The sequence below is a fragment of the Metopolophium dirhodum genome, chromosome 3 (assembly GCF_019925205.1).
Source record: "Metopolophium dirhodum isolate CAU chromosome 3, ASM1992520v1, whole genome shotgun sequence".
In the NCBI taxonomy this organism is placed as follows: domain Eukaryota; kingdom Metazoa; phylum Arthropoda; class Insecta; order Hemiptera; family Aphididae; genus Metopolophium; species Metopolophium dirhodum.
The window spans coordinates 35,643,324-35,656,083 of NC_083562.1; the positions used below are offsets into that span (position 1 = coordinate 35,643,324).

The 12,760-nt window shown below is 37.4% G+C and overlaps 4 protein-coding genes across 5 annotated transcripts; 3 read left to right on the forward strand and 1 right to left on the reverse strand.

The window, feature by feature from the left end:
• Nucleotides 1-567: 567 nt before the first annotated feature.
• Nucleotides 568-3,158, forward strand: LOC132940719 (histone H4-like). Its single transcript, XM_061008430.1, has one exon. The coding sequence runs from the start codon at nt 568-570 to the stop codon at nt 1,003-1,005; it is 438 nt and encodes a 145-aa protein (XP_060864413.1). The 3' UTR covers nt 1,006-3,158.
• On the forward strand, nt 3,159-7,333 carry LOC132940714 (histone H1A, sperm-like). Of its 2 annotated transcripts, XM_061008426.1 has the most exons (3): nt 3,159-4,400; nt 4,476-4,591; nt 7,215-7,333. In XM_061008426.1, exon 1 carries the CDS (start codon nt 3,210-3,212, stop codon nt 3,822-3,824), a length of 615 nt encoding a protein of 204 aa, XP_060864409.1. In that variant the 5' UTR covers nt 3,159-3,209; the 3' UTR covers nt 3,825-4,400; nt 4,476-4,591; nt 7,215-7,333. The 2 variants fall into 2 exon arrangements, with proteins under 2 accessions (XP_060864409.1, XP_060864408.1); XM_061008425.1 differs by having other exon boundaries at nt 3,159-4,591.
• Nucleotides 7,334-9,313: 1,980 nt separating this feature from the next.
• Nucleotides 9,314-9,694, reverse strand: LOC132940659 (histone H2B-like). The gene has a single exon (XM_061008370.1). The coding sequence runs from the start codon at nt 9,692-9,694 to the stop codon at nt 9,314-9,316; it is 381 nt and encodes a 126-aa protein (XP_060864353.1).
• Nucleotides 9,695-9,853: 159 nt separating this feature from the next.
• Nucleotides 9,854-10,531, forward strand: LOC132940068 (histone H2A-like). The gene has a single exon (XM_061007477.1). The coding sequence runs from the start codon at nt 10,108-10,110 to the stop codon at nt 10,483-10,485; it is 378 nt and encodes a 125-aa protein (XP_060863460.1). The 5' UTR covers nt 9,854-10,107; the 3' UTR covers nt 10,486-10,531.
• Nucleotides 10,532-12,760: the final 2,229 nt, after the last annotated feature.

Consider the following 12,760-nt stretch of genomic DNA (forward strand, 5'->3'; position numbering starts at 1 on the left):
ACGGGCCAACTGGATGTCCTTTGGCATGATGGTGACACGCTTGGCGTGGATCGCGCAAAGATTGGTGTCTTCGAACAGACCTACCAAGTATGCCTCGCTGGCTTCTTGCAACGCCATGACGGCGGAGCTCTGGAAACGCAGGTCGGTCTTGAAGTCCTGGGCGATCTCGCGCACTAGACGTTGGAACGGCAATTTGCGGATCAAAAGTTCTGTGCTCTTCTGATAACGACGGATTTCACGGAGGGCAACGGTTCCCGGACGGTAACGATGTGGTTTTTTCACTCCTCCGGTGGCGGGTGCGCTCTTACGTGCGGCTTTGGTGGCCAACTGTTTCCTGGGCGCCTTTCCGCCGGTGGATTTACGAGCTGTCTGCTTGGTACGTGCCATTGCGCTGCTGGATTAGATTGTTCTGAGTTGGTGTGCAAAACGTGGATGTCGGACGACTGATGTGGTTCGAACACACTGTCGACCGGTATATATACGTAAATGGGAACAGTATGCGTCGTCCTCATTGGACGATGTTTAACGTTTAGAATTTTAGCGGCGGGGGTGGGGGGATAACCGGTCATGGTTCCGATTGGTGGTTCGGTGTCGAGAGAAACGGTTAAAAGGGACTGCGACCTGAAGAAAAGTATCAGTCAACGTTCAGTTCACATCCGAGCAAGTTGTCCAACACTATTTCCAACATTCAAAATGACAGGACGAGGCAAAGGAGGAAAAGGTCTGGGAAAAGGAGGCGCGAAACGTCATCGTAAAGTGCTCCGTGATAACATCCAGGGAATCACCAAGCCCGCTATCCGTCGGTTGGCTCGCCGAGGCGGTGTTAAACGTATTTCCGGTTTGATCTACGAAGAGACCCGCGGAGTTCTGAAGGTATTCCTGGAAAACGTGATCCGTGACGCAGTCACATACACCGAGCACGCCAAGAGGAAGACCGTCACCGCCATGGACGTCGTGTACGCTCTCAAACGACAAGGTCGTACTCTGTACGGTTTCGGAGGTTAAATACTTGCTTCTGAAGTTTAAAAACATCTTAAAAAGGCCCTTTTCAGGGCCACCATATGACCATAGTATATCGTTTATAAAACCTTAGAATAAAAGAAAACATTCCGTTCAAGTTGGTTATATTCGGTGGCGACAATGATAATTCCCAATTTGTTTAAGAAAACACGCGGAATAACGTTCCGAATATAATAGATTATCCATAATATTGTTCTTTGAACGTTTTTCCATGATTACAATTGAAATACTACCCTAAGTCAAAACATAGAAATAACCGTTACGTTGGTAACCGTAATCTTGTTATGATATTATTGCGGGACTTTGAATTCAATATTACAAAAAAAGCTTCAAGAAATATATTTTTCGAGTCAATCATTGCTTCTTCCAGCCCAGGATAATGTTGTAATATTAATTGCTTAATCGAGTTCTAAAGCTATTATTCTAATGATATTATCGAATAAATTGCTGCCTGGTTTGGTTTGGTGATCAGTTGATTATTTTTTGTGAATTCCAGTGGTGATTTACTATTTCACTACGTCATTCGTTACGTGAACCTACCATGAATAAGCCACGAGGTTTTTGTTTAATGATTTATTTTTAGAATGTTTTTTTTTTTCGAATTTCATTGTATACATTATAATTGTTATATATTGCAAGAAACATCGGTTCCCATAATATGATAGAGTAACCATGATGACCATGTATAATAGTATAGGTACTATAAACACGATAGATATTCATATTATTAATAGCCGTTGTGCGGGTATTACCGTCGATAACAAACAATTTGGTAAAAACATTCTAAAAATAACTCACCAATGAAAAACCTCATAGAATGATATTGAGAATACTGGCAAAAAGGGTGTCCAAAAACGTAGAAAATGTAAATTATTGTTGTAAGAACTAAAATTCAGAAAATTAGTTTCTATAGAAATACCGGGACGGGGAATAATAATAATATCTCGGCGTAATTAAATGTCATTATAAGTTAAATCATTGATGCGGTTATAAATAAAATTTCATTTGGGAAATTCTTAATTATAATCCATGGTTTTATTTTAACTAATTACAACGAAACTTCGAATTAAAATATTAATTGAGGGCATTGCGTGAATTTTTTCATGTACTTTATCACTTGTAAGACGGAGACAACAATTAATGCGTGTACGTACAGGCCACGACGTTGCGCAGGTGAACTGTAAACAATTCACGTTCATTTTTTTACTTTTTTTTTTTTACTTTTCGTCTATCCAGATATAACGCGATGAGACTCCTGAACACTTATTTGCAGTTGTTAATACGATTACTTGTCTTGAGGTCGATCAGCACACGTTTTAAGATTATTTATTTATTTTATTTGAATTTTAAAAATTTTGGAAAATATTAAATATTTAAACAAAATCGATAGGAGTTTAGGAACGAGAAAATGTGTTGTTATCGATCTCAAGTAAATATATTAGTGTATTCAAATCAGTTTTCAAAAGTCTCATCACGTTATCCGGTCCATCGGTAGGTCTGACAAAAAGTGCATACAAATGAACATAAATTGTTGCAAATTTGCACTGAGTTTCGACCGAAGTCCTCTGACAATGTGTTATTATAATTGTGTATTCAACATGATTTCGGTTAAGTACGATGAAGACGAGATTTATTGATAAAGTCTGCCTCGTTAAAATTTCAGGTAGAAACGCCGGTGACACCGTGCCGTAGCAGAGTCCTAAAACCTTCATATTCGAACAGCCACTGTTCGTCGGAAAATCGGTCGATTGGAAATCTGCAAATTCTATGGTCTCGGGAAACTCGTGGAGAATTCATCCAAAATATTTTTGTCAATTTTCGACTGGTTTCAGTCATACGACAGACCTTCAAATACGGTTTACGAAAACGCGGTCGGAAGTGTGGAAATAACGACTCGTGGTGGTTTCGTGGTACTGGGTGGCGATGCAATAATCATTGGCGATCGTTTAGAATTTAGTTAGCTTTCCAAAAAGTTCAAAGCCAGATTTTTACCACCATTTCCCGTTGAGATATTGTGAAAAACGATTGTACAACCGTAGCTCGGACGACGACGCGAATCACACTGGTTTACTAGTTGGCACGGTGCACTGTATATATTTACACATTTTTTAACCCGTTTGGTATCACCGCAGTGAACAGGCGAATCATCCATCGTTTTTAATATTTACTTGAACAATATCATTATCAACATGACAGACACCGTCGCTACAACTCCGGCTCCAGTCGCCGCATCGCCGGCCGCGAAGAAGTCTCCTGCCAAGAAGAAGTTGTCGGCTTCTAAAGTCAAGAAGACCGTTGCGTTGCACCCGACCACCGCCGTGATGGTCACGTCGGCCATCAAGGAGCTCAAGGAGAAGAAAGGTTCGTCGTTACCGGCCATCAAGAAATACTTGGCCGCCAACTACAAAGTCGATCCCGCCAAGCTGGCGCCTTTCATCAGGAAGTTTTTGAAAGCCGCCGTCGCCAACGGTACCGTCGTCCAGACCAAGGGAACCGGCGCTTCGGGACACTTCAAGTTGCCCGTCGCCGAGGTCAAGCCGAAAAAGGCCGTTGTAGCCAAGAAGAAGAAATCCATCGTCAAAAAAGTCAAAGCCGCCGGAACACCGAAGAAGAAGAAGCTCGTAGCCGCCAAGAAACCCGCGGCGGGTGAACCAGCAGCCAAAAAAGCGAAAAAGGCCGCTGCGACGAAACCCAAGGCGACTACACCAAAGAAGGCCCCAGCCAAAGCGAAAAAGCCGGCCGCCGTCAAACCCAAATCGAAGAAAACTCCGATCAAGAAAACCGCAGCTCCCAAAAAGAAGTAGTGCGGTAGTAAAATACTATCCCCTCTTCCTTCCTTAAAACGGTCCTTTTCAGGACCACCAATTTTATGACTCGCACTTCTCTCAATAAATATATTTCATACATTTACAGTAAGCTGTGTACGATTGTATTACGCGTGATTTAGAAAATAATATTTTATAAAGTCCGTTCGCGTGTTTGGTCGTTTCAGACTATGGACGGGTGAAACGTACCCAGTTGCAGTTTGATTATATTGCAATCGATCAAAATGAAAACATCGGTTACAATTATTGTTAAGGAATTCCCAAATTCAATATTATTTATAACCGACTAATAATAACATTTAATTACGTCGAGATACTATTGCCCGTATCGGTATTTCTATAGGTTTTTCATTGATGAGTTATTTTTAGAATGTTTTTACCAAATTCCTCGTGACCCGCACAATGGTTATTAACGATATGAATATTATTTATTATCAAATTATAATGTTATATTTATATCGCCTGTGACAATCGCCAATTGTGTTGACGTTCAAATAATTCAATCGAACAAAAATAATAAACCGAGACGTGAATAGAAAGACAAGTCGTTAAGCAGTAAATAATATAACTTAAACTCGCACATTTCGTTACGTTCGGGTTATTTTCATCAAATATTTCGATACTTTCAAGTTTCAGTTCGGAGCGGGACAAAGGCAGCTGTTTCTTCGGCGGCGGACATCTGAACGTCTGGTCCTTGATACATATGACACAGCTCTACGTTTCGTCGGAAGAGTCCGTGTTTACGCGTAAGTTTGTTTTTATTTTATTTTGCTGCTCAAATTTACCATTTTAGACTTGAATTGAATTAAATATTTATCGACACGGACAATTTGCTAACTCGGTGACGTATAAACGATTTATAAAAATAACATCATTTTAATTACATTAAGTTTAAAGAATTTGCAATTGTTTCCAAAATACCGCCGTGTCTAGTGCAACTGCCTTCAATAAATGAGTAGATCAACTGAATGTTACCGAAAAAATCAAATGTTATTCTATTTTCTCTCCCAACTGAATCTACTAAAATCAAATTGAGACAATGAACAAAGAACGCTTTATCATTTTTCTTTTTGAATTTAGCTTGAACTCCGTTTACACTTCCCGACATTGTTGCTGCACCATCGAAGCACATTGATAAAACAGATTCCCATTTTACCTTCCCGTATTTATTGTATGATTTCGGTAAAGTACGATTAAGACGAGATTTATTGATAAAGTCTGCCTCGTTAAAATTTCGGGTAGAAACAATGTAAAATACTGACAATACTTACTTTTGAAGTTTTAAAACATCTTAAAAAGGCCCTTCTCAGGGCCACCATTTTTTTCTATACATCGTTTATAACCCAAAGTAATGATAACTCACTGCTGAACACTTGGTTGGAATACGATACTAACACGGAAATAGTCCGTTCTAGTTATTTGGTGGTAACAAACGTAAAGATAATTAACAATTTGTTTAAGATAACAACAGCACATTAGTGAACATAAAAACGCGCAGAATATAAATTATTACGCACCCGTTGCGTTTATGACATTATGAAGCTTTATCTTTGGCATCATCATCTGTCCAGTAATTTACTTTATTTTTTTTTTAAAATCTCGCTGACGATAGTTCATAAATACTAAACGAATAGTAATATTATAACGTTTCAAATATAATATCGTTTCCAAGTTCAATGTTCGGTAAATATTTTAATATGGTTGTATTTAAAATCTCCCATTTTATACCATAGTCGTTAACAACATCATTTATTGCATTAAAAATAGTCTGCGGATCAGTTGACATTGTTCTGTTCATACCTACAAACTGCTCCACTGGACATTTTTGTACATCATCAAAATACCTTGAAACTATTGATAGCTGTTCGTGGTGTCCGAAATCGCTTGTCTCGTCAGCAATAATTGATATTTTTTATTTTCAATTTTAAGTTTTAACTGATTTTTTAGAAACTTGACTTATTGGATATAATTAGATCGTTTTGAATTATATCACTACAATAAGTCGCGTTTTTTGGACCTAATTCTAAGTGAGATTTAAGAAGAGGATCATATTTGGCCAAAAGTGTAACAACATCTTTGAACAGACCTTTATCGTAACTACTTTCCTTCTCATTTTTTCCTCGGAATGAACGTCCACCAATACAAAGAGGAGTTATATCAATTAAGCGTTGCATGATTTGTCTATTTTTTAATATTTGCTGTTCTTTTTGACTATGTATAAGTTCTCTCTCTTCATCTAAAACTATATCTATTGGATTTAAATGCAAAAAGTTTGTTAATGAAGTTATGGTATTTAAATGAGTGTGTTTGAGGTTTGGTGTGCTTTAAATTTAGTTGTAGCTAGTTTTCAATCATTAAATCCAACTTTTGAATGCGCAGAATCTGTATAGCCGGCATTTATTCCTGAAGAATTGGTGAACATCCGACAGGGAAAACAAAAAGCTCTATCTAGTTTCACACTGTACTCAAGCCAATTGAATAATTATTCATACCAAGATTTATTAAAGCACCGCAATCTATCTCCAAACATTGTTCGTGGATACGATTTAAGTTTGGGTTGAAATGGGCCTCGAACAACCCTATATTTACGTTCTAACTGGGATGCCGGTAATAAATTAGCAGGATCATCAGGATCTAAAATGTTCAGAATTCATGCATAAGATGAACAATTTAAATTTAGTACACAATACTTACTCGGTTTGATCATTTAATGTTTAAAATTGTACAACTTGTTTTCTTAGTAAATAACAACATTTAAATAATATGAAGTATCGACAAACATAAAGACACAACATTGATCAACACAAATATTATCAGTTAGGTATACCTAATAAAACTAATTAGTAAAAAGGTTTATTGGTTAATGGTTACTGCAAAAGCAAAAAATTACAATATTTATTTACCTAATATACATAATAAAAAGTCAACTACAAAACATTGACCCAACATGGTTCAAAATGTATATATTTGCTCGTGTGGCATAAAACCTAACCTAACCATATTTTAAATAATATATCTTAAACGGTAAAATATAATTTAACTTTGTAAAAATATATATGCCTTTGCACTTAGTAGCCTGGACCGGTCTGCCACCAAACACTGAACACAATTAATAGTAAACCTAACATAGCACGCACATAGACAAAACTAACAAATTATTATTACCTATTACAATATTATTTCTATCCATCATAAGGATATACATATAAGTTATAAATTAAACGTTTAACTAGATACAATGCGTCTATAAACACAGTCTAGAACTGAACACAAACAGCCAACATATACAAACATTAATACATTATTAAAATAATATTGTAAGTAAATACCCAACAGCTCATGTACAGTATTTGACTCGAACTTTTTCAGATTCTTCAACCGTATGACTGCAGTGTGTCAATGGGACTGGATCATCTGGATCATTGTCACCTAAATTAATAAAATGAATATTGTTAATTCATAAGTAAAATAAAACAGCTTACATAGTATGCATAGACAATATTATTAAAATAATGAAAAGGGCCGTTTTGGTTGAGTAATGATATTTCAAAACGAGAGATTTATTTGGGGCTGGTGTACTTGGCCACAGCCTTAGTTCCTTCACTGATGGCATGAAATATATATATATATATATATAATATTTATGACACATCTCTACGTTTCGTCGGAAGAGTCGGTGTTTACGCGTAAGTTTGTTTTAATTTTATTTTGGTGCTCAAATTTACCATTTTAGACTTGAATTGAATTAAATATTTATCGACACGGACAATTTGCTAACTCGGTGACGTATAAACGATTTAAATGATAATAACATTTTAATTACGTCGGTACATTATTGCTTGTATCGGTATTTCTATAGGTTTTTCATTGATGATTTATTTTTAGAACGTTTTTACCAAATTCCTTGTTATCGACGGTAATAGCTGCTATTAATGATACGAATATCCATCGTACTTATAGTATACTATTATATGTTTTGCCATATACATCATAGGGACCGATAAAATCCTTAAATAACCGGACACCGAATTTTTTTTTTCACCCGACTATTTGCTGAAAAATATGGTTGAATCAGCGTTTGACGACACTCAGCTGATGTTCAGAACTTCACGCATTACCTACGTCATGTATTTTAAAATTTCATTCGAGTTTATTATTCAATAACAACCAATTTTTCTTGAGCCCTTATCAGTGTCACCAATGTATATGTCACCAGTAAAATATTACTACATATTTCAATGATACGTTTTGTGAAATTGTAAATTTTGCACGTTGTAATTTTGTGTTATTTAGCTACACCTATTATCTATAGGTTTTGAGGTTAAAAAAAAAATCTAATAAAATTCGAAATTTACTTGTACCTATAAATAGCTTCAAAAAGAGTAAAAATATTTTAATAATAATATTGTAAGATGTGTGGAAAATATAAATAAAAATATAATTTTTTTATCATAAATAAAATAAAATGTCATCTTGCCACCTGGGATATTATGATAATGTTATAATAAAAATTAAAAAAAACCCTTTTTTTAATGTTAAAAATATTACAATGCCGTTGTCGTACTTTTGGTACAACCGTGGCACTTGAACCAGAATTTGGCGGATGGTCATTTTTGTTATTTGGATGGACTATATTATTTAATTTGGATAACTGTCGGGAATCGAATAATTCAACAGTGCAACAATATCCACGAGACCACGACGTATAAAACATACATTATAATTATACACGACACTAGCAGCCGATTATCGTCTGTTTATTTATAGATACTTTTGTCCCGCGTTCTGGGGAAGTTTGATGAATAGGTACGCCATTTACCGAGTAAACATTGACATTGTTATAAATATATTTTTATTACTGATAGTCGATAAATAAACAATAATTATCCAGGATTCTCGGTGTTTATATGGCTTCAATTACGTAAGATACCGATTGTACCTAATTAAAAACCCGAAAGACCCATGTTGACATTACAGTCTGGTTAGGTATAGCTATTACTCACAGTCGCTCAAATATATATTAACGTTAATTTTTTCATTACCACGGATCGACCGACAGTTAAATAATAATAATGAAATTTGCCGTGCCCATAAGATTGGTTATTTTTAGCATGTTTTTGCCGAATCTCGTGTTTTCGACGGTAAAACCCGCACAACGTCTATTAATATCCATCGCATTTATAATAATACACACGATATTATATCATTCTATCAAAGAAGAACTCGATGTTTTAGTAAATTTCTCACGTAACCGGACGGCATTTTTTTTTCGTTGTTTTCTTTTTTAATTATCCCGATAATCACGCAGTGCTCCCCGCTCTGTACACACTGCAAATGTTCAAAATATTCTACGTGCGATAGTTTTAGTTCAAAAATAATGGTTGTTAGAGAACAGAAATTTTATAGCGATTGGTGGCCCTGAAAAGGGCCGTTTTAGTTGAGTAATGATATTTCACAAAACGGGAGACTTATTTGGAGCTGGTGTACTTGGTCACAGCCTTGGTTCCTTCACTGACGGCGTGCTTGGCCAATTCACCGGGCAACAAGAGTCGGACGGCAGTTTGGATTTCCCGGCTGGTAATGGTCGAACGTTTGTTGTAGTGGGCCAGACGACTGGATTCGGCGGCGATGCGCTCGAACAGGTCGTTGACGAAGCTGTTCATGATGCTCATGGCTTTGGACGAGACTCCGGTGTCGGGATGTACTTGTTTCAACACTTTGTAGATGTAGATTGCGTACGATTCTTTCCTCTTGGGCTTGCGCTTCTTGTCGGACTTGGCGATGTTCTTTTGTGCCTTGCCGGACGACTTCTTCATTGCTTTGCCCGCCGATTTTCCTCCTGGAGCCATTTCGAATAGTTGTAAATAGAAAACTTGTTGACGACTGAAACGTTGTGTACTGAGTGATGATTTGGCAGTACATCACTGGGGGTATATATTACCAAACCCAAGCGACATGCCGTTCGTTTATTGGTGTAAAAACCCACAGTGATGACGATATAAATAGAATCGTCGATTTGTCCATAACAACGGAAAATAGAAGTTTCTCTACGAGTACGTTTCACGGTTATGTCGAACGAAAACCACAACGTTTGGTAATGAAAGTCAACCGAACGGTGTGACGTAGTATCGTAGTGTTGTTATCTCTGTCCAATCACAGAATTGCTATCCACAATTTTACTATATATACGAAAATTTCAGGCGAATCGCACATCAGTCTCATTTAGTATCGAATCTGAACCATTCCAAGCACAATTACAATCATGAGCGGACGCGGCAAAGCAGGAAAATCGAAGGGAGGCAAATCCAAGACCAGGTCGTCCCGCGCCGGACTCCAGTTCCCGGTCGGTCGTATCCATCGTCTGTTGAGAAAAGGAAACTACGCCGAACGTGTCGGAGCCGGAGCACCGGTATACCTGGCCGCCGTCATGGAGTACTTGGCAGCTGAAGTTTTGGAGTTGGCCGGTAACGCCGCCCGTGACAACAAGAAGTCTCGTATCATCCCCAGACATTTGCAATTGGCCATCAGGAACGACGAGGAGTTGAACAAATTGTTGTCCGGAGTAACCATCGCTCAAGGCGGTGTGTTGCCCAACATCCAAGCCGTGCTCTTGCCCAAGAAGACCGAGAAGAAGGCCTAACTTTGCTACCTTACCCTACAAACACAGTTTAAAACGGCCCTTTTCAGGGCCACCAAAATTAAAACAAACGGTCCGTCCGAATTTTTTTCCAGCAGATACACTAGATTGTGTTAGTACTACACGTGTAGCTGTCGTTGCTTTCAGATTTTTAAGCGAATGCCTTGAAATTTTTCAATCGAGATCGGGCACGATTTTACATTAAATATACTTGGATAACGATTCTGAAGGGCCTTAATTCCATTTCCTTCATATTTCGAGGAAGAAGCCGTCACTTGTGGGTGGCCTTAAACCTTAAAAATCGTATTAAAAAATTATCCCATCGAATTACTATGGGTACACCGTCAACATAAGCTGGCTCGTCGTCAAACGAATGTTTAGAATTAAACGCTGATTTTACTCAAATACGGCTACGCTGACCACTGGCGGCTTACAAAACAACCGTTTTTATTAAAAAATTATATTTTTTATCCTTATAATTTTTTAAGTTTTTTACTTTTTTTATACAACATAGTGTTTTTTAATTTTATATTCCAAAGCAGAATATTTTTCTTAGTATTTCGACACATAGAAGTGGACAAACATTTCGCGGGGTAACCCCGTACCACTCCACTCCGCTCATCTAAACTTTAAATACTTATAACTCATAAACTACTCGTCCCAAATTCGATTTTCATGTATCGAAATACCAAGTAAAATACTCTGCTTTGGAATATAAAATTAAAACCCTATGTTGTCATACAAAAAAGTGAAAAACTTAAAAAATTATAAGGATAAAAAATACAATTTTTTAATAAAAACGTTGTTTTATAAGCGATTTGAAACGATGTAAAAAAATATTTACACTTTATGAAATATTGGTTGTTGTTTGATAAAAGAATCGCCCGGTGTTAACTGTAAGTAGACCAAAATATTTTAAAGCCTCACAATGACGATTGTTCACTTTTGGTCTGATTGTGACATTAAAAATAAGCTAGTTATGTTGTATAATTTGACAAGACGTCAATCAAATAAACCCGGAAATGAATATAGCACGAATTATCGAGGTAATCAGATGATTGACAATTAAACAATGAAATACAAAATATATTCTAAAGTATGTTGTTCTAAAAATATTCTAATAGGTATCTGTTTTCGGTTATTTGGGAAATGACGACGCGATAAAGTATCGCGATTAGTACTTAACTGTATTGTAAATACCGTGATGCGGGTATTACCGTCGATAACAAGACATTTGTAAAAACATTCTAAAAATAACCCCTTTGTATGGTTTCCATTATTATGCGTTGTTGTCTGTCGATCCGTGGTAATGAAAATATTAACATCAACACGTGAACGACTGACGAAAGTTATACCTAACCATATTATACCCGTCTACAATGTCAACATGGGTCTTTCGGAATTTTTAATTAGATACTATCGGTGTTTTACTTAATTGAAGCCATGTAAACACCGAGAATCCTGGATAATTATTGTTTATTGATCGATAATCGGTAATAAAAATCTCAATGTTTACATGGTAAATGGCGTACACCTATTTATCAAACTCCGCGGGAAATCTTGACAAGAGTATCCATAAATAAACAGACGATAGTCGGCTGGTAGTGTCGTGTATTATGTAACGTCGTGGTCTCGTGGAGATTGTCACACCGTTGAATTATTCGATTCCCCATCTCATAATTTTGGCCTGGGTTGTTTATTTATCATTCTCCTATTTTGTAAAATCTGTACAACAATAATAATAATATACTGCCGCTAGCGCAATATTCACAATCACTATTCGTGCCCATCGCCAGACTATAATTACGTTTTGGTGGCCCTGAAAAGGGCCTTTTTAAGGTATGATAACTAATGACGATGATCAAGTTAAGCACGTTCACCGCGGATACGACGGGCCAACTGGATGTCCTTTGGCATGATGGTGACACGCTTGGCGTGGATCGCGCAAAGATTGGTGTCTTCGAACAGACCTACCAAGTATGCCTCGCTGGCTTCTTGCAACGCCATGACGGCGGAGCTCTGGAAACGCAGGTCGGTCTTGAAGTCCTGGGCGATCTCGCGCACTAGACGTTGGAACGGCAATTTGCGGATCAAAAGTTCTGTGCTCTTCTGATAACGACGGATTTCACGGAGGGCAACGGTTCCCGGACGGTAACGATGTGGTTTTTTCACTCCTCCGGTGGCGGGTGCGCTCTTACGTGCGGCTTTGGTGGCCAACTGTTTCCTGGGCGCCTTTCCGCCGGTGGATTTACGAGCTGTCTGCTTGGTACGTGCCATT